Source organism: Dermacentor albipictus, chromosome 1 (genome assembly GCF_038994185.2).
Source record: "Dermacentor albipictus isolate Rhodes 1998 colony chromosome 1, USDA_Dalb.pri_finalv2, whole genome shotgun sequence".
NCBI classification, from domain to species: domain Eukaryota; kingdom Metazoa; phylum Arthropoda; class Arachnida; order Ixodida; family Ixodidae; genus Dermacentor; species Dermacentor albipictus.
The window spans coordinates 453,675,618-453,702,550 of record NC_091821.1 but is presented as its reverse complement, the minus strand read 5'-3'; the positions used below and the strand labels follow the sequence as shown (position 1 = coordinate 453,702,550).

The 26,933-nt window shown below is 46.8% G+C and overlaps 1 protein-coding gene across 2 annotated transcripts in view; it reads left to right on the top strand.

The window, feature by feature from the left end:
• LOC139054767 (rifampicin phosphotransferase-like) overlaps positions 1 to 21,106 on the top strand; it is a 247,928-nt gene extending 226,822 nt beyond the window's left edge. The window contains exons 33-40 of one of the 2 annotated variants that reach the window (XM_070532366.1): positions 398 to 461; positions 2,671 to 2,834; positions 14,902 to 14,980; positions 15,820 to 15,865; positions 16,732 to 16,808; positions 17,168 to 17,270; positions 18,443 to 18,517; positions 20,818 to 21,106. In XM_070532366.1, coding sequence (XP_070388467.1) covers positions 398 to 461; positions 2,671 to 2,834; positions 14,902 to 14,980; positions 15,820 to 15,865; positions 16,732 to 16,808; positions 17,168 to 17,270; positions 18,443 to 18,517; positions 20,818 to 20,891 — 682 coding nt within the window. In that variant the 3' untranslated portion in view covers positions 20,892 to 21,106. The remainder of the gene's footprint in view (positions 1 to 397; positions 462 to 2,670; positions 2,835 to 14,901; positions 14,981 to 15,819; positions 15,866 to 16,731; positions 16,809 to 17,167; positions 17,271 to 18,442; positions 18,518 to 20,817) is intronic. The other variant, XM_070532364.1, reaches the window with a different exon arrangement.
• The last annotated feature ends 5,827 nt before the right edge of the window (positions 21,107 to 26,933 follow it).

Here is a 26,933-nt window from a genome sequence, read left to right as displayed (position 1 = left end):
AAACGTTTTTAAAGAACCTTGTTAGACGTTGAATTGAGACAACAGGCAATTACTTCAATTTCGCACATTACTTTGTATGCTATTGATAGGTTTCTCGTGAGGTTACAGGGAGAAAATAATGCAGCCGGTGTTTAAAAAACGAAAAGTTGTACGTTGCGGGCAACAAAAACGAAAACCGAACTGGGCACACTTGGCACTCCCAGCTCGTTCATTATTTCTCCTTGTCCGAAACGTCGTCCGTTTCACGCTTTCGTGGATGAAGGACTCTCTCAACTCGCCAAATTATAAAGCCTGAAAGTTGTTCAGATGACAACAACGTGATTAAAACCTGTTTGTAGGCGGACTAATCGTGAGAAAATGAGTGAATTTCTAGCTCTACGATGCCTCACTTTTGCAGTGCCATATTAAAGCTGGTGGCGCCCAGGGCCCGAGCTGCAGTTGTAGCACGAGAGACGACAAAGGTGAGTGTCGTTGGTTAGTAGTGCGAGAAAGATTATTTCATGCATATTACGCGCAGAATTGACGATATAGTGTACTGTGGACGGTTACAGCTTCGATTGGGTGCGATTACTGAAATTGCACTTTGTGGCACGTAAAAAGCGCCTTCCATATTACCCATTATATGAAGGCACCATGCTACCACGTATTCAGGTGACAAAATGCGCACACAAAGTTCACCACTTACGTATCTTGAAGTGACTGTGTGAAGTGGTTGATTAGGAACTATTCTTTTCGCTAGATTTGATAAAGAAAGCAAATGATTATGGCTACCATTTGCAGGCCGAACGTTGAATAAATTCTAAATATAGGCACGAGGCTGGTGACTGTCTTTTGATGATGACGACCCCAACGATCACTGCGTTATGGTCAGGACGGCTCCCCGATGACATTATGATTTTGTTGATTTTCTGTAATGTTCAGAACACGTTAGTGGAATTACGAATATTTCCCTCTAAAAACAAAAAAGTGACAAATTGATGTAGCTTCTTTGCTTTTACTTACAATGGGGAAATAATGTGGGGTATGAGAATCGAGCCTTACTTTTCTGAGCTTCACATACAGCGTCTTAGCATCCAGGTCATAATAGCGGAACTTGCGTTGATATGCAAATCTACATTGGGTCGCAAATTCACGGTTTGCACACACGACGAGGGGCTCTGAGAATGCTTCACAACTCTGCGCACGAAGAAAACTACCTGCGATATCAAATATATTTTTTTTTCATCAATATAATTTTTCTATTTGAATGGAAAGCTTCGGCGATCTTGCAGAAAACAAAAAAGAACATCTTTGAGTTCTGGTCCTCAATCCCGTGCTTTATGGCAGATTTCAGTGGGTTCAATTAGCCACCCTGGATGTGTGTCCTCAGATTCTTCATTTATGATGTAACTGGTAGGCAGACGCGGACCGTAGGGTCGTTGTTTTGGATCATTGGACCAGATGCTTCCGCTGCGTCAGTTGACTGTTACTCTGAGCGCACTTGGAACGCCACGTCCCCCACAGTGAGCGGGTGCGTGAGAGAGTTTTCTGTGGCAATTTCATACATGCATAAGAGCTAGTTGAAACAGCGGGTTAGTGTATCAAACGATAGGCATTTACTATAGAATTTACAATGAATAAGCTAATGTGAATTGGTTTGGACGAGACTTTATTCTTTCTCTCAAAAAACATGACGCCCACTACGGAAGCTTGAAATTGTGGTATGACGCGATATTTACTTGACTGATCTGGAACAACCACCGAACTAGAAGCTTTGATACTATGACGGCATTTGGCTGCAGATGTGAGCGTACTAAAGATTAGCGTATTAAGGAGAAACAACTGTAAAACAGAGCTGCAAAACATATCAATCTCTCGTCGTAACAGCCTCTCGCAAGTTGACAACCGTGGATCTGTAAGTGTAAGATGGGGCACGTTGAACAGCCATTATGAACCTTCCACTTCAACAAATACCCATTGTTGTTATCCTGAATATCCTTACTGATTGCGTGACCACAAACAGGTGTGGCAGTGTTACCTTACAAACCCGATGCGTTGGCTGTCGTAGCTTCGAACCTACGATGGAAAGAGAAGATAATTATAGCAAAGCCGACGCACAAAATATTTGATATCGCTACTCAAGCACTCTCCTACATTCAATGTGGCTGATTTATGTCACACACATCGGTGAGGCAGTTCCTCCACAATGATCCCTGCATGAAAGTCAGCGCGGCTGCTGTGAGACCAGCACTAGAAATTTGAAGCAGACTGCTGAAAGATTGCTGAAGGATCCTTTAGCTTCCGGATGAAAAGTCTAGCGCTTCTGAAAAAAAGTGAGCAAACAGTAATACGGCTCCATAAACTATGACCTAATATTTGCATTTAGTTCACCACCGTAGCTGTATAAATACCCTTGTTGCATCGCAATTCTGGCTATATTTACGGCCAAGAAAATGAAGCCAATTGAATCAAGAAAAGATACCTGTTTTTAAGGCATATAAATTACTTAAAGTTACTTACGCTGAAATTACTCGTAAGAGTGTATAGGCGAGTTGAAGTAGCGATAATTCATATATGAGAAGAACGGGTTGTGTGCAGTAGCTGTTCGCAGGCACATGCACCTATCAGTTGATGTTTTCTAGAGCTCTGGGACATCGTCTATTGGGTAATTTTTGTCCTTGCACCTCACAGTCTGCGGCAGTACGCGTGATCCACCAGCTACGGCTGCTCTGCCACCAGCTGTCGCGGTGCATGGTGTGCGAGGGCAGACTACCTTCACCCGAACAACTCTTCTTCCTGACCTACGAAGAGATCGGCATCCTTCTCCGGACGAGGTCCCCGGAACTGGTCCACAAGTGAGAAAGCTAGCTCCAGTTTCGACCATACAATGAATGAAACTTTCAGTGAATGCGTGCTTGACGATGAGCAAAAGAGTGGAATAAAAAAAGAACTGGACTGAAACCAACCGTAGGCGATTGGCAAAAATCAAACGATAGCTTCCGGGTGGATCTGCGCACATGTGAAGGCCACGAGGAAAACATGGGGCGCTATAACATAAAACTATTCGAAACGTTTTTATTCGTATTTTGCAATCAGCCCTCCGCGATTGGTGAAATACATTTTTGGACCACGCCCACTTGACCTGCCTGTCACGCGACGTAACAAAAACTGCGATAGCTCTCCATGTGATATGACGTGTACAAACTGATTATGCATGATTTGAGAGAGAGAGAGAGAGAGAGCAAACTTTAATGAGCACCAGCAGTTCAGTCGGCTGGGCCTAGGCCTCCCACGATGGGACGTCGAGGTCTTGCCTCTTCGCCGCTTCGTAGGCCTGCTGGGTCACCCAGAGTTGGTCGTCGAGATGGGAGCTGCGCAGGGCGGCGTGCCATCTCGACGAGAGGGTCACGGGATTAAGGTCTGGGTATTGATGTTTGCACTCCCATAGCATGTGAGGGAGTGTTGCCGATTCAGTGTGACAGACCTTGCACGTCTGGCTCGGGTAGATGTCGGGGTATATAGTGTGATAGCGTGTGAGGGAGGGGTATGTATTCGTCTGTAACAGGCGAAGGGTGGTTGCCTGTGCCCTGTTTAACTTGCGGTGAGGGGTGGGGAAGGTTCTTCTTGCAAGGTAAAATGACTTTACAAGGTCGTTGTACCTTGTGAAAAAAATTTTTTTTGACCAGCCACCGCAAGATGGGTAAGGGAAAGCGGACCAGTCACAGACACCAGCACCACCCTCTTCATCCGGTTATCGATTTTCAGTGCAGTGGCTCAGCCTCATCGAAACGTTCTCCACTTGAGTGTGCTCCTCGCCTCTTGCCAGCCAATTAGATAAGGCAAGCCACTTAGTGTAAGGAGTGTTATTCGTTTTTCAAGAAAACAAAAGTGATCTCCTACGAAAGAGAAGAGCATTCCATTGGTCTGTTAAGATAACCCTGCGGGTGACCACCCGATGGTTGCGTCGGCGGTTACGCAAATTTGACCTCAGGAGAATAGAATAAAAACATATTGCCACATCCGATATGGTCGCCGCGGGTATGTGCCAGGCGATGAGAACGACGCTGAAGTAGCGCGCGAGTGGAAAAACAGACGACAGCGACGTCGCGTTGACTGCTCTGATAAAGTGCGTCCATACGTCCTCTACGCCGGCTTTCCCGTCTTCTACTAGGCTGCGACACTGGTGGAGGTGCGGGGTAGGATTGCCTCATGCTCGGCACCCCTTCGCGGAGCCATACCTCGAAAACGGGATCACCTTCGTTCGTCGAAACGCCTGTTCACCGGTACAGTCGCCGCCTGCTAGGCCTGACGCCCGAGTTCAACACTTTGCAGGACCATGTTGGAACACGTCTACCTACTTCCGCCATGGCTACTGCAACTCCCTCGCAGGTGACGCTGCAGAATCCTAAGATACCAGAAAGTTTCCATGGCGACGCTTTTGAAGATGTCCAAGATTAGCTGGACCAATTTGAGCGTGTCGCCAGTTATAGTGGCTGTGGCTACCAGCAAAAGCTGTCTAATGTCTATTTCGCGCTTCTAGACAGTGCGCGGACGTGATTTGTGAACCGGGAGAGAAGTTTAACCACATGGGATGCCTTCCGCTCCCAGCTGCTAGACACGTTCACTAGTACCGACAGAAGAGACACTGCGCAGCGCCTACTCGAATCCCGTATTCAAAAACCAAACGAGAGCGTAGCCATGTATGCAGAAGATATGACCCGCCTTTTCCGCAGAGCAGACCCTGAGATGGCCGAAGAAAAGAAGTTACGCTATCTCTTGCGCAGAGTGAAGGAGGAACTGTTTGCCGGACTCGTGAGGAACCCACCGACGACAGTGGTCGAATTCACCAAGGAGGCTACCGCTATAGAACGGGCACTAAAGCAGCGGCACCGCGAATATGATCGCACCGGTGAATGCTTCAGTTCTACCTGAGAGCTACGGCACGTCTCTGCGTGAAGTCATCCGGGAGATTGTGCGAGAGGAGATCCGGCAGCTCGGGATTTCTCCTATGGCACCAGCGGTGGCTTCTGTCACCGATATCGTTCGGGAGGAAGTTCGACAGGCCTTTTCGTCCCCCGACTGGCAGGCTGTGCCGCGACGACTAACCCACGCGGAAGCTGTCTGTCGTCCACCTCCCGCGACTTCGATGCTGCTGACACCATCGACCACTACGACGCAGCCAGCACCGCCACCTCCGACGCCATATTTTCGCCAGTCACAGACGCCGCCAGCTATGCCGTATCGCCGCCAGCCCATTACTGCGCCTCGGTCTTACGGCGAAACCCCTGTGGGCTACCCGCTTCGAAGACCGATTTGTGGTGCACCGCTGACCGCCGGCCGCTCTTCTTTCATTCCGACGAAGCAGGACATGTTTATCGCGCGTGCCACTACCGCGCAGCCGGGTATCCAAGGTTTCCCAACTGCAATTACCCTGTGTTTGATGCTGCACGCACCTGCGACGAAAATTGTACAAACTTTCGGCCGGAAGGTTCAGCGATGCCTCGATCACGTTCCCCTTCTCCGGCTCGTTATACCCCACCGACCCATCGCGATTTTTCCGACGCCTCTAGGGGCAGGTCCCCTAGCCCACGCCGGGGAAACTAGAAGCAGCAACCTCCGGGGGTGAGGTTGCAAACCGTCTAGCTTTCCAAGAGCCCCCAGCACTGACGACCTAGGACGCTAAAGCTCCGACGTCTCCAACCGCACCCCCTGTAAACGATGCCGTCAGCACCGATCTTGTCGTTTTCATTGACGGCCACCATGCGGCCGCTCTCGTCGATACTGGTTCGCATTTTTCGATAATAAGTCATCAGCTGGCCGACAGGTTGAGAAAAGTGAAGACGCCGTGGACCGGGCCCAACATCAGAACTGCCGGCGGCCAGTTGATGACGCCGATCGGAAACTGCACAGCCAGGATAGTTATCGCCGGTGAAACCTTCGTCGCCACCCTCGTCATTTTCTTTGAGTGCTGCAAGGAACTGATATTGGGTATGGATTTCTTGAGACGGTATGGTGCAGTGATTAATGTTCGTGACCTCGTCGTCACATTTTCTACGAGCTCAGACGACGTCGACCCCGCGGAACACCAGCGACCCCGCTTACGTATCGCCGACGACGACGTCACGCTTCCGCCGCGAAGCTGTTCCCTCGTACCTATTATCTGCGACAACTTGAACACCGGGACGGGTGTCGCTGAACACATCGACGGACTGGTACTGATTCAAGGTGTTTCCATGGCCAGGGCCGTAATTAACGTACATGACGGATGTGCTGAACTCCTGCTGACGAATTTTACCAGGGAACGTCGATACATTGTTAGAGGCATGGTTGTTGCTTACTTCGACGAATTTACCTCAATACAAGACTGCCTCTCAGTGGAGCACGCGACGGCCACCGTGGCCATGCCTGCCCCTGCGGTTGATATCAGTCCCACCTTGTGACCCGTTGAACGTAACAGCCTTCTTGAGCTCATCGATGAGTTTAAGAGCTGCTTTTCACCTACGTCACGAGCCAGCCGGACGCCGCTCACTAAGCACCGTATTGTCACCGAAGCCGATGCCAAACCTATTCGGCAGAATCCTTATCGTGCGGCACCGAAAGAGTGCGAGGCGATACAAACGCAAGTGAAGACGATGCTTGAGGACGGGGTTATTCGGCCATCTAAGAGTCCTTGGGCATCGCCTGTCATGTTGGTGAAAAAGAAGGACGGTAGCCTGCGCTTCTGCGTCGACTATCGAAAACTGAACCAGATCACAAAGAAAGACGTTTATCCGCTGCCGCGTATCGACGATTCACTGGACAGGCTACGAAACGCACGTTACTTTTCGTCGATGGACTTGAAAAGCGGCTACTGGCAAATAAAAGTTGATGAGAGAGACCGTGAGAAGACCGCTTTCGTGACGCCCGACGGGCTTTATGAATTTCAGGTGCTCCCCTTCGGTTTGTGTTCTGTGCCAGCAACGTTTCAGCGACTCATGGACACGGTACTCTCAGGCCTCAAATGGCAAACCTGTCTGGTGTACCTCGACGACGTGATTTTTTTTCTCGGTCACGTTCGAGGAACACTTACGGAGACTAAAGACGGTCTTTGAAGCAATACGCTCAGCTGGTCTAACTTTGAAACCCGAAAAGTGCCATTTTGGCTTTGAAGAACTTCAATTTCTCGGTCACGTTGTCAGTCATGAAGGTGTCCGACCTGACCCTGATAAAATCTCTGCCGTTGCTAATTTCCCAATGCCATCAGATAAAAAGGCCGTGCGACGTTTTCTGGGCCTTTTCGCCTACTACCGACGCTTTATTGCGGACTTTTCGCGCATCGCATGGCCATTAACGCATCTAACCAGAGAAGATGTCCCCTTCGTATGGGGTGAAGACCAGCAACGGGCATTTCACGACCTACGGCAACGGCTGCAGACGCCTCCCGTGCTCGCACACTTTGATGACGACGCTCCTACGATTCTTCATACCGACGCTAGTAATGTCGGCCTCGGCGCAGTGCTTGTACAGTGGCAGGACGGCGCCGAAAGAGTGATTGCTTACGCCAGCAGGACGCTATCAAGGACGGAGGCAAACTACGCCACTACAGAAAAAGAATGTTTCGCACTGGTGTGGGCCGTCCTGAAATTTCGGCCATATTTCTATGGTCGGTGTTTCGCCGTTGTCAGCGATCATCATGCACTTTGCTGGCTGACGAATTTAAAAGATCCAGCTGGTTGGCTAGCGCGCTGTAGTCTTCGTCTCCAAGAGTTCAACTTCACGGTTGTCTACAAATCAGAGAAACGACACACCGACGCCGACTGCCTTTCTTGGTCTCCTGTTCAAACTGCAGTGCACGACGATGATGACACGGCTTTTCTAGGCGTGCTAGATACTGTCGCCGTTTCACGCCACCAACGCGAGGACGCCGAACTGGTACCTCTCTTTCATTACTTAGAGGGAAGAACAGGCAGCGTGCCGAGGTTATTCGCCAGAGGGCTGCCTTCATTCTGCTTACGCCACGACGTTCTGTACAAAAAGAACTTTTCACCTAGTGGCAGCAGCTACCTACTCGTCATTCCCGCATCTCTTCGCGACGAAGTCCTACATGCCTGTCACAACGAGCCGACCGCTGGCCACTTGGGCTACACTCGGACACTGGCAACAATTAGGCTAAAGTACTATTGGCCGAGACTTGCGTCGATCGTGAAACGTTACACACAGACATGCCTGGATTGCCAGCGCCGCTAGCCCTACCCGGCAAGCCGGCTGGACTGCTGCATCCTGTTCAGATACCGCAAGCACCGTTCGAACAAATTGGCATGGACCTTTTAGGTCCGTTTCCAATGTCTACTGCCGGAAATAGATGGATAATCGTCGTCACAGATTATCTTACTCGATACGCCGAAACAGGTGCTATCCAACGTGGAACAGCAGCCGAAGCAGCACGATTTTTTGTCGAAGCCGTCGTCCTAAGGCATGGCGCTCCAGCAGTGGTCATAACCGACAGAAAATCTGCGTTCACGGCTGCGCTTCTGGATACCGTGTTGCGACTAAGTGGTACCACTCACCGAAAGACCACGGCTTATCATTCCCAAACCAATGGGCTGACAGAACGTATGAATAAGACTCTGGCAGACATGATGAGTATGTACATCGACGTCAACCACAAGAACTGGGACGAGATTTTACCATATGGTACATTTGCGTATAACACGGCTCGCCAAGAGACAACACGCGTGACGCCTTTGCGAAGTGACAACAATGTTGGACGCAATGCTGCCGCACGAGTGCGGTGACGACGAGACTGGTGCCGAGAAGTTTACGCAACGCGCAGAGGAAGCCAGGCAGCTTGCGCGTTTGCGAATCACAGAACAACAGGAATACGATGCCCGACACTACAATCATCGACACAGACCCGTCACCTACAACGTCGGTGACCAGGTGTGGGTCTGGACTCCGATTCGTCGGCGGGGGCTGTCTGAAAAGCTCCTGCGAAGATACTTCGGCCCGTACACAGTTCTGCGCCGCATCAGCGATGTTAATTATCGAGTTGTCCCCGACAGCCATAACTGCTCCAAACGCCGGCGGCATCTGCCCGAGGTTGTGCATGTGCTTCGTATGAAGCCATACATTTCCTCATGACTTCAACTTTGCACCGTCTGTGCACAGCCTTCGGACGTTGGTGCATCGGGACGATGCCTCTTTTTTCAAAGGGGGGGGGCGAATGCCACACCCTATAGGGTCGCCGCGGGTATGTGCCAGGCGATGAGAACGACGCTGAAGTAGCGCGCGAGTGGAAAAAAAGGAGACGACAACGACGTCGCGTTGACTGCTCTGATAAAGTGCTTCCATACGTCCTCTACACCGGCTTTCCCGCCTTCTACTAGGCTGCGACAATATAGGAATAGTATTACGTTATAGGGCCCATGATTTGAAGGTGCTGTAGAGACTGACGCAAAGGGAAACACACAAAGCGCCAAATGCCAAATGATTTATTTAACAAGAAGACGGGTAATGCTGGAATTCTTGCGACCGCCTAACGCAAGAGATATCACGTGATATTGAAGGTTTATAGTTGCTGATACATCTGTGCTTCAAACAAGTGCATCTAGGTAGCATGTAACTTGACCGAGAAATCGCTGTCACACGTGGTGCCTTTCTGGTTGATGTAGCGTGCCTAAAAGAGCTCACGAGCAGTTTTGTTACCGATCCGAGCCACTATGGTAACGCCCGCTATGTATGGCTTACTCGCGCAGGCATTGCTATGCGCGCTAAGATGCACTGCACGCCATTTGTTTAAGTTTTTGGAATGCTCCCTCAGTGGTTCATTCAAGTATCTACCTGTTTCGCATGCATACAATTTTCTGCAGCTGGGAGGAATCTCGTGGACTACCCCAACAGCACAGCGCACAAATCACTTAGCGTGTTTCTTTGCGCCCACTTGCCTATCAGTGCTCGGGGTACGACGACGTATCTGGGCCTGCGTATTTGGGGCAGAAAAAGTGGCACAACCCCCTAATTAGCTGCCATCTTCTTAAGGTTGTGGCTAATTTTTTACACGTACGGCACAACCTCAGGTCTAGTGGCGTCTGTTCCGGTACCATCAGACTCGCAACTCGACAAGCTTTTCTTCACATTTTGGTCAACAGATTTAGGCCACACCGCGGATGACCGACTGAGGGAAGCCAGTTTTTAAATGCCTAGTGATCTGAAAAACTTGCCTGCATTGAATGAACACGTGATTTACGCAGCGTCGCCCCTGGCATTAAGATGCAATATGACGTTTTACACCCGTTGAGTGCGTCGAGTCGTACCGCATAAGTTCTTTCCTAATGCGGGGAAGTAAAGCAAACTTGAGGTGAAAACGTTCGGCGGATATCTAAATACTGTAATGTGTTGCAACAGACAGCTGAAAGGTCAAGGAGTATGCTTGTACACATAGCTTAAAATTAGCTAAAACTAAATTGACGGCCAGAGCAAAGGTAACTGGCAGTCATGTCCTAAAATAATTAAATATCATTCACATACCTAAATAATTATAGAAAAAGAGGTGTGCTGCTAGGACGTTGTATTGAAAGGTAGCATCAGCCTATGAAAGGTGTTTGGATCAGTTCGCGTACTGCACCTATATTATGTGACATATCTTTATCTACTATTGACTACTCACGGCAATGTTCTAACAGCACACCTCTTATTTTCAAAGTCTTTAGGTATGTTGATGATTTTTAATTCTTTTAGGACGTGACTGCCGAGTGGCCTTTCCGCTGGTCGTTTATTTAGGTTTAGCTAATGTGAAGCAATGTGGACAGGGACCCACTTTTACCTGCGAACTGTGCGCTGACAAGAATTTACAGAATTTTGATATCCGTCGAGTGGTATTACCTCGCCATTGTTTGCATTACTTCCGCGCGTTGGGAAATAAGTTTGCAGTACGACTCGACACACTCAAAGGTTGTAAAACGTGGTATTGCCTCGTTATGCCATGGGTAGATGCGGCGCAAAGCACGTGCTCATTCAATGCACGCAAGTTTTTCACATCACAGGGCATTTAAAAACTGGCTTCCCTCGGCCGGTCGTGCGCGGTGTTGCTGAATCTGTTAACCATAACGTAAAGAAAAGCTTGTCGAGTACCCAGTCTGACGTTAGCAGAACAGACGCCACTAGAACTCAGGTTGTGACATACGTGTACAAAATTAGCCACAACCTTGAGAAGCTGATAGCTAGATGCTCGGTGGCGTCGCGTTTTCTGCCCCCAATAAGCTGGCCCAGCTACGTCGCGGTGCCACGAGTACTGATACGCAAGTGTGCACAAAGAAGCACGCTAAGCGATTTGTTCGCTGTGCTGTTAGGGCAGGGCCCGAGATTCCTCCCAGATCCAGAAAATTGTATATATGCGAAAATGGTAGATACTTGAATGATCGACTGCAGGAACATTACAGCAACTTAAACAAATTGGATGGTGCGAATTCTAGCGCGCATTGCAACGCCTGCGCGAGTGAGCCATACATAGCGCGCGTTGCCGTACTGGCTCGGAGCGGTAATAAAACTGCTCGTCAACTCTTGGAGCCACGATACATCAAGAAGAATGGTGTGACGCCTGTGAGCGATACCTCAGTCACGTTGCATGTTGCTGAGATGCACTTGTTTGAAGCACAGATGAAACAGAAAAGGTAATCCTTCAATGTCGCGTCATATCTCTCGTGTTGCGCGTGCGCAGGAATTGCACCTTTCTCTGTATTTAATTTGAATATTTGAGTTGGTAGTTGGCTATTTGTGTTCTCTGTAGCAATCTCTGTATGTGTCTTCTTTGCGTGTGTCACTTTAGCGCCCTAAAATTATGTCTCCAAATTGCAACAACTTGCCCAGGAAGTTTTATTAAGAATGCTATGAGGCGTGCAGGTCGGGCTGTGTGGTTGCATTGCCTGAGAAATTGGCCAACGTTACAAACCGCGTTAGAACCCTTGCGAGGGTGGATATTGTGCACTGGCGACAGGATCGGCTCGCAACTCGAGTCTATCGATCACACTGTCGCCGGGCGGAGATCGGCTGTTACCTTGGTCCAATTATCCGACTTTCCATAAAGGGACGACTTTCAATCTAGTCGAGTCTGATGTTGAGCACTTTTACTTGTGCACCAACGAGAGGGCAATCACACAGAAAGTGCCGGAGTAGCCCTAAAAGTTCTGAAGTGTACTCTAAAGGACTCGGGACTGCATGAAAAAACTATAGTCGTGGCCAATTCCATTACTCGTCTTCGTGCGGAACGTTCCCTTCATATATTCTCTTCCATTTTCTAATGCTTCCTGCCCTTCCTCTTTCCCCAAAGGAGAGCAGTCAACCGTACATCTAATCTGGCTAGCCTTTCTGCCTTTCATTTTTCATTTTCCTCTACCGCTAGCTGTCTCCGGTATTGGGCCCACTTTATTAACGCGCTGTATTCGGGGTTTATAAACCAAACAATCGCTCCCGCAAAGTCTGAAGAGAGCACCGTTGTGAAAAGAAAGGTGCGAATCGCACATGTGGTGCCAAAGATTCAGATGGGAACATGCTACAAACGAGGCATCATATAGGAAACACCATGGCGCTACGAATCACTCATGCTATTGCCAGCCAGTTCGGCTGATTTCTCTGACAAATCAATATATTGCCCTGCGTATTTGCTGTTATATTTACGGACCGTGTTTCGAGTCGCGCAAAGGAAAAAAGCGAGAAGGAGAAAAGGCAACAGAAATATTTCAGGTGCGGAACAGTGCACGGATTGATTAGGAACTAAATGACATCACAAACTGTAGTGGTCAGAAGCTTGCACATTGAGCACTGGTGGCGCCATCAAGTGGTGCAGCATCACTCAGCGCAGATGTTGGCGAAGGCGACAAATCGTTATGCAGTTAATGCAAAACCTCGATGCCGGCGCTGAGATCTAACGTGTCTATTTTCTTTTCTTTACCAGGAAGCTTTCACATGACTGGTGCAATCACTCCTGATGGCTTCCGGTCATATTTTTTTTAGTGTCAATTGTATATCATTGGCGCATTAAGGTGTTAACCAGTGAGATAACTCACCACAGTGATTTCGCGAGCTATGTTGCGATTTGTACCTCCTAGTTCTTAGTTTTGTATTCTGTCCCTTTAGAAACGGTGGTGGAAGTCACGAACTAGTGCTATGTTAAGAGAGAAGTTATTTGAATGAAGACGGAGAGTAAGGCTTGAGCTATCGCACTCTAGACTGCTACTCTGCACAGGAGGGGGAACGGGGAGTTAGAGGCTGGATGAGAGATGATGATGACACGATGGAGGGATACAGAACGATGAAGGGAAGTTCAGCATTTTCATTGCTGTCAATAAAGGGCATAAATGTCATGGAGATTCGCGAAACACCTTCCAGAGCGTGGCTGGAGTCACGAATACAATTGAAACTTCACAAAAATTCACAGCGAATAACCTTGCGCGTGGGCTTCTCCTGCATGAACAGATCCGATGCCAAGAAATGTATTCAATTATGCAAAGAGCAGCAACAAGTTTCTCAAGTACGGTGAGGACATGCACGACGCTTTGAGCAGCCGGAGTGCTGAGATCACAGAGAATCACGCGCGTTGATTCTAGTAGGTGCTTCAGCATTTTTCAGCGCATGTCATTCTTTTCGGCTCCTTGGTTGCCTGTATGGTCGTCGGCTTTACTAGCCTTATCATCCACTCCTTGACGCAGAGAAACACTACAGCATGGTGGTGTGCCCGTGGGTCTGCAGGGCAGCAAAGGCAATTCCACGTCTGTGCCACCTAGGGGCGACCAACACTCGCCTTGTGCTCTCAGTGACCCTGAATTTCTAGTAGGCGCGGTTACCGTCCTCGGTGCCGGCGCAGGCAAAGGGCGCCGTGGCTTCTGCACCCCGCATTGAGGGTCTTCTGAAGTCACTGGATGGCTCTTTTTACGCGAGCGTTGTCTGTCTCGGAGAGCCGATTGAGCAGCCTCTCAATGGGAAGATTTATTCGTGCCATTTAGTGAGAATACGAACTTCATGTTGCACTTTCAGGCAATCCTTATATGTTGCTTCGTGAGAGCCAGGACATTGGGACGTGTCAGGAAGGTGCCTCAAAGCCGGCAGTATTATGTTGCCCACCGCAACACTGGCGGGTCACTTGGTTTCTGCACAGAGTGCTTACCTGGCCTATCTTGATACACTTCTGACGCAGCAGTTGTTTCAGGACAAATGGTCGGACGAGGGGTACCACGCATTCAAACTTTGGCAGAGGCTGGCAAAGTCGACGAAGCAAATAATAGTGTGATGCATCGGGAGTTCCCCCAGCGGTGAATCTCAGGAATGCGTACCGATGAAATCTGCAGATTCCTGAAGTTCACGTCAGAGATTACAGCAGTCGTTGAGTCCTTCCCGTATTTAATAAAGGAACGGAGGAAAATTCCACTTGTTTACGGAATAGTCTTTAAGTTGTCAATTATAGTTCACATTTTTGCATCTACCGTCACGATGCTTTTGCGAGAGTTTGTAGTGGCGCGACCAAATTAAGTTTTCTCGTTAACACTACACAGAAGAGAGCAAACACCCATGTTTATGCTGTTTCGCATGTGATGCAAAAAAAAATAAGGCATATGGATTAGCTTTCAGTTTACCAGTCTTCATAATAAACTTTCATGATAGTTTTCTTTTACTGCACGACACAAATTCAATGGTTTATTCAATGGTGATTGTAAAGAAAGAAAAGTCGCTCATTGCGAACACTGTTTTCGCTTGCCAATGTGTGCGTTCGTGCATACTGCAATACAAAAAGAAACATAGCTTACGCGTTACACATACACGCCAGTGTTTACAGACTTTACAAAAAAGCCTCCATCGTTAGACATTGTCCTATCGTTGTCCCAAACTGAGAGTTTAACTTTGCAAGGTGCGCTATGTGATTACGTCGTTTCACTTAAGAATTAAATTTTTTAGGGCACAGCGGCGTCAGAAAATTTACGCGGAAGCTGACAAGGACCGATACCCATCCATCTTCGTTGGCATACCGAAGCCCGTAAGTTTAAATTTTACCTTACAAGATGAAACCTGAAAGGCGCGGTTCCTTGCTAAGGTAACTTTTTGTATTTCTGTTTCGTGACTTAAAAAATTAGACGTAAAAGCTACGGGCGCTTTATATTCACGTGTGGTGATGTGATGGATGGTGGATACTAATGCACTAAAAATTCTGAACGAATGTTTATTCTTGTTATTGCATTATAATAAAGAGCAGCATGACAGGAAGAAAAAATGGGATTAAAAAAAGTGTCTACCATCGTACAAACCACCACCTTTTAAGGTTATTTCATACTGAGTCACGCTCTTGTCAAGATGCGTTAAATCAGCGGTACAGATATAGTAGTTAGATATTAAATTCTGTGGTCTAATTCTTCTTCATCACAGTCGAATAATGTCTGCCGTCATGGTAGCAGGCTCTAAAAGAAAACCATCGCTTTGTTGGCGTGCATCGATCTCGTCATTGCTGTAATGTGGTCTTTCTTTTTCTTCTTAGAGATTAAAATGCTTTTTGGCGGTTACTTATAACAATGTCTAAAGAAGATCATTGCTTTTTATTCTGGCGGTACTACTTTTGTGCTGATTGAAAAGTTAGTAAATCACAATTCGTTGCACATGCACTGCGTTCTTCCAGAAGAGAAAAAAAGTGCAGACTTATTCATGATTCTTCAAAGCGCTGTAATTTAGAACGACCGAATGTTGAGCTAGTTGCTGGGGATTTGTGCCAGATAAAGTCAGGCGTACATGCTGACACAGATAATAAGATTCCGTCTTCTTGTGTCCTTTCTCATGCGCTTATTCACTCATTTTCCTCGAATCGCTTATGGTTTTCTTTTGTAGATTGAGCGGATGAAAAGGCACGTTGAAGGTGACTTTGAAATTAAAGGTAAGGTTTTTTCCCCAAGTGCATTAAGAGAATGCAAAGCTGAGCGAGTTCAGCTGAGCTCTGTCGGTGCCTTCAGTTTTGTTCGCTTACCATCTCATTTGGCGCCGGTCACACAGGGTAAATTTTGTACTTGAAGCAATCTCAAATTTAGGCGCGCTTATTTCTTGAATGAACCTGAGCTTATGGATTCTTTACTGTGAAATACAGCCAATATCGAGAGCAATAGACAAGGTACTAAGCATGGAAAGCGTTACTGGTCAAATCAACGTTCGTGAGTATTCCTTATATATTTTTTATTTCTACATGTTGACTAGGTCGGCAAGAATATGAAGATTGTAGCACCATTTGAGGCCGTTGTGGGGATCCTATTGTTCAGAAATTATTCTCTAAGCGTGCTTAATTAGCTATGTGCGTTTCTACATGCTGTTAAAAGATTTTAATGGTGATGCTCCGAACAAGTCGCGTGCTTACTTTTGAGCATGGTAATTTTTACGGTCTTCGTAAAACAAAAATATCCAGTGATCTTGTAATTGAAACAAAAATTGAGCGTTCTTCTTAAATTTATTCCTGGATTTAGCAGGCTATGCGACATAGCACTCAATGATTCTATTTTTTTAGAGCGAAGGCGTTCACCATGCTGTGCTGATACAAAATATTGACATTCGTTTACAGTCGCAATACACAGTGGAGACGAAAGCAACATGCCTGTAGTTTACAACGCCGTAATATATCAAATCGGCTGTCTCTCAAGTAACAGCAACAAACTGTGTAGATAAGTGTTATCAATGTTCTAGTAATCAGGAGATGGTTTAGCATGCTTACAAAACTTACTGCTTCCTTACTTGTGCGCGTTATTTCTCTCTCAGGGAGCCCCATGTCTCAGGGCGTTGTTGAAGGCAAAGTTCGGGTGGCAAAGACGTTTGAAGAAGCCCATCTCATACAGGTAACCGCACATTGTCTAGTTCTAGAGTTAAACTGTCGTGACTTCAGTGATAACAAATGTACTCGTTGCAATGAGGAGACGAAACAGAGGACCGATCTTTTTGAAGCTATCGTTTAAATTTGAACCTCCTCTTTCTTTCCCTCGCTCCTTACCTGAGTGCTACACGCCTCTTTCCCATCATCAGATATATTTGATTTCTTGTATAACGATATGTAAATAACCAGCCATGTAAGCGATGCGAATAACCAGCGATATAAGAGCTCTATTGCCGCGTCACTTCTTTATGCCCAGGCCTCGAATGGCTAGTGAAGGATAAAAAATAGTGCTATTTATGTGACTTCACCTTTTTCCTCGCACAGAAAGGTGAGATACTGGTAACGACTGCCACCGACACCGGCTGGACCCCGTATTTCCCCTTGTTGGCCGGCGTCGTGACGGAAATTGGAGGCCCATTGTCTCACGGTAACCAATCCTGCCAGCAGTGGTCCGAAGTTGATATCACAGCGAAAGTATACGTGTAGGGTGTCCCTGATTACGTTAGGCTATCTGCTATGAGTAAAAAGGCAAGAAGAAACACGGTGCAAAGTGCGGCTATAAGACCTGTAGTGTTCGGTCGTCACACTTGCGATTAGCGAGCACTGTGGGCGTTATAATTTTTTCTCGCACCCTGTATATTTCTTAATTTTTCTTCTAGCAGGTTGCTTAACGTTAGTTGTACATGCATTTAGATCCGCACTGTCTTTCCGCGTTCACGAGTGGCTTTCCAGCTTCTGTGAATGAATCATACTTAAAGCAGGAGATACGAAAGGAAATTGAGACTGAGCGATGTTGTGCCATAACAATATGATGCGCCAAGGCAAATGATAAATATTCAACTGATTTGATCGTGGTAAACATTCTACTGAATAGAAGTAACTGTATTCGAACTCCTCCGCCAGCAATGCGAGGTCTAAGGTAACAAGTGATGGCGTTTTTGCTCTTGATGCACTTGTCTTGTGATAGAAATTGTAAGGACACATAAGGCAAGCTTTTGCCGTTGTCATCGCGTGTTGTGCGGCCTGGGCGGTAAGTGCCGAAGGTAGCGTGATGGGCTGAATTTCGCAGGCGCGGTTTAGCGAAGTAGTGAATGGAACAGCAAGGCGGAACGTTGATTACACCCTGCGTGGAGGTCTTGCCGCTATTGTGTTGCACTGTTAAGCACGAGTTGGTGAAATAACATTCTATCCGCTACGGCCGTATTTAAATGGGGGTGAAACGAAAACGCTCCTGGTGGCCGAAATTATTCGGAAATGCCCACTATGGTGTGGTTCAGATCGGCATTTTGTCACACTAAACTGCAGGATTTAATTTTTCTAACGTTCATAACATCTGCATTGCGAATATTTGTACTCGTGATCATCGACTAAACTTTTTTCTGACGCGTTTTTATACTCAAACACCCGGGTTAACCGCTTGATTAAGTAGTCAGCGAATACTCATTCACATTGTGCTAACCGTGAGACTACAAGCATTACTTGATGTGCAATCCTAGTACCAAGCAACTACCGCCATTGATTAACCCATGGGGAGCAAATGTATTTTTTGCCGAATATTTCTTATCAGTTAGCAAAAAATGTCTTTTACACGTTTCGCAGGTGCCGTCGTTGCCCGTGAATACGGCCTTCCATGCGTCGTCGGTATCGAAGGCATCACGACGATGCCTACTTCAGGTATGTATTGCCACTTGGTCTTAAAGGTTTTCTTACGTTCATAGCGCGCAAGTATGACTGTTTGGAAAGTTGAAACACGCGGTAGCAGCTGCAGTGTCAGTCAACATTTACCTGCTTTAAAGCGAACCTTCCTTTTTTTCTCTACCACCACTTTTCCATTTCTGGCTGCGTCAGTCTTGCCGATTATACTCTTTGGTTTACGGAGCGTGTGCATATGGCACTACGCATGTGCATATTCTTAGCAACAACAACAAAGAAAGAAAAAGAAAGAAAAAAGAAACATGCCCTGGAATGGGTGTGTCACTAGGTAGAGGTGCTCGAACACACAAGCAGTGCAAGAGGCAAGAAGTTAAAACAGAATATTGAAGAAGTCGGTAACAGAAGGAGCCGAGACCAAAGGAAGAATTTAGGTGAGCTCCGAGCTCCGAGCTACGTACTGTGAATGAAGAAGCGACGACATTATTGTAAAAAAAGCACGGAAGCTTTCCAGATAAATCCTGACGGATCATGGCTGCTGGGTGCTTCTTCCTGGCCGAGTAGGTTGAAAAAAAACACACATATATATATATATATATATATATATATATATATATATATATATATATATATATATATATATATATATATATATATATATATATATATATATATATATATGTGGTTACGATGCACACTTCATGGTGGCATCGAACCTCCGTCACTTCTAGCACAGTGGCTGGATGCTATAACCATTGGGCCCACACAGTTCATGCAATTCTATTGTGTCAACGCTGACTAGCTTTCTGAGATTATTTATCGCCCTGTGCGCCACATTGCGCACCACGGGTGCGCGAGATCGCATTCGTGCGCAGCAGTTCCTTTTACGCGGAAGGCGCCGGAATGACATCAGATTTATCATCACCAGACATCATCAGCAGATTTATAGCACACGAATAACTGCTTCACGAAAGCTGTGCTTCACAAAAATGTCAAAAATGTGCGTTGAATTTGCACAAATGTTTTTTTCGACAAATGTCAGACCGAATGTTACAACTTCTGAACTGAAGCCATTTAATGCTCGGCGCAATGCCCAAAAACTTTCATCTGTCTTTTACTATCGTACAGCAGACGTTTCGTTAAACGCATTGTGGTGTCACTTCTAATTGCACTAAATTGGCTGCTTCAAAAAGTGCGAGAGAAAACTGTGTGAAACATCATGTAGTTTGTGTTGTTGCTTAAAGAAAACTATCATATCTACGCAAACATTTAATGCACATACTCCGAAAACAACTGCAGCTGCGGACGGAAGAACTTTTAAGTACATTAATAAGCGGATTCCGGAATCATTACACAATGTACATGTGTCGGTGAAGTTATATGAAAAGGGTGTTACGAACACAAGCCTAATGACTTGCCCGGTGTTATACTTCGCTATTTCATGCACTTTTACTCTTAGAAAAATGTTTACTGCTGCTGCTAGTATTTGCGCTACGCAACTTTAAGGATGCGCTCTATTGCAGTCAGCCATGCTCTAGTGTTGCGTACGTGATCATCCGTCATTCAATTGCGAGCTGCATCGCTGCATCGCTTCTTTCAGTGCTCTAACCATCGTATGCTTAAAGTGTGCGTGGTTTTTGAAGTTTTGCGTATCCCTGCCCTAACTGATGTGCGTATTACCCGGTTTATTTAATTAATTTATTTATTTGTTTATTACCACATTTTGTGATGCAGTATTTGCGCCTGGTTGCTGCTTGTTCACGGTGGGCGGAGCTCCGTGCTATATAGTAGCTTGTTTTCTGGTCACCATGTTTTCACCATTTTTCCCCTGCTGTACATTTTTGTGTGGGACAAATAATAAATTGAACTGATCTGAACTGAAGATACCTGTATGAAAATTGCCCTATACAGGGCCATAGTGGCGATCCATGAGTAATGCATGCGTTCATGACAGCTTGCGGTTAGGAACTGGAAAAATAGCTTCGAGACTTCCTTACTTGACATTCATACCGCTAGCTGTAACTACGACTCATGCAAGCTTAAGAGATGGTGCTTCCTATAACAACCCTTATAAGCATTACGAGGCGCTGCGAGAAGCTACTGTCAGGGTTTCACTTATATTATGCTGTGCAACTTGTTCAATGAGAGCAAACAGTCATCATGTTGAACAGAAATATGTTTTTAACTCCGCAGTATGCGGAAGTGCCGGCTCACCTAAAACAACACCAGCAAGAGAGAAAGCTAGAAAAGCTTAACGTACACTAATACTTATATTATATGTGTGTATACACGATGAGTTACCACTCCCTGTTTGTTCCTCGTAGGGGACTACGTCCAGCTGGATGGCAACACTGGCGTCATCAGAAAAATTCCTCTTCCTGAAGCCGAAGATGACTGACCAGGATTTTTACACAAGGAAACGTTTAATGTATTTAACTAAACAGGATACTCACTCTAAATTGGGCTCAGTAGCATAGTAGTTGTAATTCAGCATGGTTCACTGGGCACGCATGCGAGCAGATTCCTAAAATTGCGTCAGATGCCTCGAAGCCGTAGTTAACGAACTGTTGTTTGAGGAGATGTGGAAATAAAGGTTGAGTTTTATTTGAACAAGGACGGGACATCATTGCGCAATAACCTCAAGAAACAAGTGTGGTTCAGCGATTTGCCTACTATCAACGAAAAATACGTTATTGGTTTTCTCAATATATCCAACGACTCTCCTAAGGAACGAACTTCTAAAATATCAAGGAAGTCACCCATTGCCGTCTTGTGGTTTCCAATGAAATTAAATTCGAAAATTTCGTTAGACAGGAACGAGTGACTTCTTTTCCGCGTACCAAACCACACATTGGGCTCTCCCCTGAGGAATTTTCATTTTTGGTATTTGTTCAGCACCAGACAAGAGGAACTGTCTAGAAGAAAAGCTGCAAAATACTTTTTGAATTGCTTTACATGATGCCACATACGGCAGGTTTTATATGTATCACAGCTTTTTTTTTAATTGCGTTTTGAAATCAGCGAGGTTTCATGTGGACACTTTATGCGGTTTTTCTTACCTGATATACATTTAGGTTGTTCGCCAATCTGAATGTATATTCAATCTGAATGTAATTTTCAAACCTGAATTTACATCATGAGCTTATAGAGAAATTCTGCGCGGTTAGGTCAAGTTAGTGAGTCATGACATAGCTGTGCATGCCTAAAAAGACGTGGCTTGACTGAACAATATTTAGGCATAGCGCAAGAACCATTTATAAAAGAAAGCATTCACTTCCATAACAGAAGTTCTGCCGCGCGTGCCAACACTGAAGAACGGTGCTTGGAAGGAAATAATGTACGAATGAATAGTCTAGCGACCTCAAACCTTTACATCCAGATGACCGGCATTCCTAACTTCCATGGGATTGCGCGGATCAAATAATAAATAGGCAGCTCTTTATATGCTCAAGCGTGTGTCTGGGAGGCTGCTAAGACAGGTAAAGATTTTGCGTAACACATCCTTAATTTTTATGCATAATAACGGAGCCACTTACGTGGCATAATAGTGCAGATGCCCAAGAGCAGAGCTTGGTAGCACCGGATGACCACACACTCAATCACCAATATAATATCCGAAGTTATATACAAAGTACCAATTATATAAACATCTCCAATAGGTATGGAAATGGTAGATGCTGAAGAACACAACAGTTTGACTCGTGGCAGAAATTTCCGAGAAAAAGAACGGCAGTCCTAAGAAACCCGTCGTACAACAGTTTGACTCGTGGCAGAAATTTCCGAGAAAAAGAACGGCCGTCTTAAGAAACCCATCGTGGCTGACAAGTAGCCTGTCACTCCCCAGCCAATGAAATTTGGGAAGAGCGATACGGAGAGGCCCGCTAACAAAGGGCAAACGACAACGAGCAAGAAAGAGCGTCAGGTAGAGCCAAATCAGAGACTCGGGAGATGCTCTCCGGTCTCAGTGACAGTATTAGGCAGATAAATGAAAACTTCTCGTTCTTCCAAAGCAACATGGCTTTTATGGAGGAGCACACTAATCAGCGGATTAGCAAAATCAAATCATTCTTAGGAAACGTGGTGGCACCTGTGCTGAGACTTATAGCTCCTACACCCCCAGCAACAATATCGACCAGTCACAGCGCGAGGCCAATTGGCCCTCCGAAGGTTGGCACAGCAACTCAAAAGCAATACGATGGCCACACAAACTAACTCATTCAGGATGTGGCAATGAAATAGCAGGGGTTTCTCTTGCAAAAGGGCTCCCTTGTAACAATGTATTCGCTCACACGCAGAGAAGCCACATGGTATACGAGAAACGCTAACCTGTAACGTCACGCTGTCCGGCCACTGGCCCATAACGAAGTACGAGAAAGGACGGGGGGTTGGCGTACTGATTAGCAACAAGCTGACCCAGGTCACTCACGACATCAAGATGACCGCAAGTAAAGCCGAGAACATAATGATAGAAGTTATCCCCAGCCAAGCAAACCGCGAAAGTATACTCATCCTAAATGCCTACAGCAGCCTAAATAACCGAAGACAACGCTTGAAAACCCTAACCACCAAGGCCTCGAAACTAGCGCATGACTCCCCTTTGAACATAGCGGGTTACTTCTATTATATTGTATTCTATTATACCTGGGGCTGGCCATATAACGCATACAAGGGGCAGGAAGACTGGCACGAGGCTATGAACCTAAACTTGATGCTAGTCACGGACCCGACATTCCGCACCAGATGCGGGATATCGTCAAGGTCTGACACAACACAGGATTTTACCTTTGTGAGGAGCGCCGCAGCAGTGAAGTGGACGAACCTGGAGGCACACTTTGGTAGTGACCATTACAGTTTGGCTACACACCTCCAGGTCGCGCCGAAGAAAGAGCGCATGTTTCAGTCACAGACTGAGACAGGTTTCGCAAGACTAGGGAAGAACGAACGGAGAGCGAGAACAAGCCTATCGTCTAAAAAGGGGAGGGGGGCACAAGTTTTAATACGACATCAAAGCTACCACCAAAGAGGTTTGTTGTAAAAGATGGGCAGTCGTCTGGCTCACCTGATGAAGGCTGAGCAGTTCCACCTCTCCTCCTGGAAAGGACAACGCATCAACATCAGGCTCAGAAAAAAGATCTCGGAAATCATCATTACTATAGAGGAACACTGCAGAGACGGGCCTATATAAAGAGAAATGGGATGAGGTGTGTAACTTCATCGACTGGCAGATGAAGAGCGGGGGAACCTGGAATCTCCTGAAGGATCTTTTCGACGAGACGAACATTAAATCCAGCCAACGCAATAGAGTGGCGCCCACCCTACACGCAGACAAGCGTGAATCTTCCGGCGAGGAAATTTTATCTAAATTCGTGAAGAAGTACCTATCGGTCGCATCGGTCTCTACACCGCCTTCACCTGACTACGAAGGCTCCCGGAACCCTGAGCTCAACGTAGAATTCGGGATTGAGATCCTGCGGGTGCTCCACGACCTGAATGAGAGATCGGCTTCTGGTCTGGACAAGGTCACAAATAAAGCCGTACGGAACCTGGATGCTAACTCCATCGGTTGGACAGACATCATTAACCAAGCATGGAGCAGTGGTAAGGTATCGGAAATGTGGAAGTGGGCTAGCACCATCCTAACCCCGAGCCAGGTAAGCCGCCCAGCTTCGACAATGTCCGCCCAGTTTCGCTCGCATCGAGCGAGGGGAAGATTGCTCAGTACGCAATCATCAACAGACTTTCCTACTACCTGGAGGACCATGATGTTTAACCACCCTACATGATCAACTTCACGGCCAGACTCTTGACGCAGGACGCGATGAAGCTCCTCAAGCATCACAATATTGGCCATAATACGCAGGACACGAAAACCATACTAGGTCCAGACCTGGAAAAGGCCTTTGACAACATTCTTCACTCGTTCGTTTTAGGCCTGATCTGGAGCCTTAACCTGGGCAGGGACCTTCATTCCTACATGTGATCGTTCCTGTGGGACAGGGAAGCCACCCTTAAGGTTACTGACTTGACTTCAGACATGATAAAGCTGTGGTCTACGGGGAAACCTCAAGGGGCAGTCATATGCTCTACGTTCTCTAACTTCACCATGATTGGTCTATCCAAGGGACTCTATGATATCAACGGTAACAGTAACACCACATATGCAGACTACGTCACCATCTGGTATATACGGGAGGTAGAGACAGACATGTAGAGACGGCCCTACAAGAGACGATTGATGCTACCGCGAGCTACCTCGAGCCCACGGGCCTTCGGTGCTCACTGCACAAGTCGGAACTGCAACCATACCGTCGCAAGCGCAGAGGCCCCAAACCAAAGGGATGGAAGCCACTTCTCGAATGCGATATCAAACTGCTCACAAACGATGACGTCTATATACCGAGGGTGAATGCCATCCGAATTCTCGACGTGATGACCGAATAGAGTGGCTCCAACAATGAGACAGTGGTGTGACTATCTCAGAAAACGGACAATACCATCAGAATATCAAGAAGTCTTGTCAACCGCTAGCAGGGCCTCGAAGAAGATAACCTTGTGAGATTGGTAAATGCGTTCGTATTGTGCCATTTCACTTACACCGCAGCCATGGAGAACTGGCAAAGTTTGTAGCAGGATATGCTCAATGCATTAATCAGGAAGCGAATGAAGATAGCTCTCGGCCTCCCCATATGCAAATACATTGAATGCTAACGTAAACTCGGCATGCATAAAACGCTAGAGGAAATCGCGGAAGTGCAGGAGAGGGCCCACTTCGCAAGGCTATCTACCACACAAGCTGGAAGACACATGCTACAAGAGCTGGGTTCCCCCCCCCCCAATAATCAAGGTATGGTTCTGCAGAATCCCTCGACAGCAGCAGGACCGCATCACTGTAACCCCGATCCCACAAAACGTCCATCTGGAACAAAACGTGGGAAGACGTCGGGTGCGTGCGAAGGCCGTCATGAAAAAAGAGTTGTGAATGGGCTTCGGAGAAGTTTTGCCGACGAACCGCGCTACGCTGACAGACGGGCCTTCGCTGCGGTTAGCGAATACAATGAAAGTCCAGTCACGAACTGAATCTCGATTCGGACGACGTCCTCTGTGATGGCAGAACAGGCTGCAATAACCATGGTCTTATTGGACGACAAGAGAACAGCAATCTACAGTGACTCGAGAACAGCCGTTGGAACATTTTCCAAAGAAACCATATTCGAGCTGGCCCTGGGGAGGCTGCGCAGCAAGGAGATCAAGCGACACAAAGTCATCGCGTTTCTAGGCCACATGGAACAGATTGAGGGTGCCCTGCCCAACCTCAGTGAGTCCGCACCCAATGCTGCGCGAGAGATCATCGAGCGTGTAGCTACCACGTCAAGTCATGTTGGAGATACAGAACATCGAGACTCTTCTTCCTCGTACAACGAACTTACTAAGCACTTTTACTTTTTTCAAAGAATCTACCCTCTCCCGCAGTGTAAGCTCAATACACTTCAGACCTTAGCACCAAGGCGTCTACAGACGGGGGCATACCAAAGTACCCTACTTCTTCACACGATTTACCCCGAAATTCAGACAACAAAGGCATGTGCACTATGCAATCACTTAACAAACTTAGATCACACGCCCTGGTGGTGTCCCGCGTTAGGCGGCGATGAAAGCAGCCGTTCTTCACGCTAGGATGCAGTTCTACGCAGCGCTAACCTCGAAGAACAGTTATGGGCCGGCCTCTCTGTCTGGGACAGAGAGAAATTTCAAGAAATTTCAACAAATTAGATTAGCCGCTTTTCGAAGATGGCACCATGTAAACAATAACTGATTGATTCCCCTTTCAGAGCAATCATTCATAACACAAAACGGAAAAGTGTATTCTAAGAAACAGTGACAGCTTTGTTGCACAATGACAAATAGAGGTCCACAAATGTGCGCAGCTTTTATAATTCAAGCTGCGCTCGGAGGGCAAAGCAACCATAACGACAGCAAGCACGCGAGGCGTGGGCTTCTGCACAGCGTAAGTCAAAACATTACCCGCGAGGATGCGAGGCGTCATAAGTACATCCGACGCGATGGTGAATGCGTATGTGACGAAACTGCTTCACTAAAACTCCAGCGGCATCCCGCCATTTTGGCACACCGAGGTTGCACACTAGCCGAAAGGGTGCTACAACGTTATGCTTTCACTCATACATTCTCATTATACGTAGAGAAATTCATTTTCGCCGGCAGGTCCGACTGGCCAGTGCCAAAGTGATCAGTGGGCAGCTATCATCTATTCGGTTAGGAACGGGGTAGTCTCCGGCATTTGGGAAGAAGGTTTGGTTTCATTCAACCTAGTAATGGAGTTTTAGGTAGCGCACGTCGGTTTGACGTGGTGAGCTTCGCGGCTTTGTGAAGTCACGTGACTGACAGGCGAAATGGGAGGAGCGTTGATCATTTTCTTCGGCGT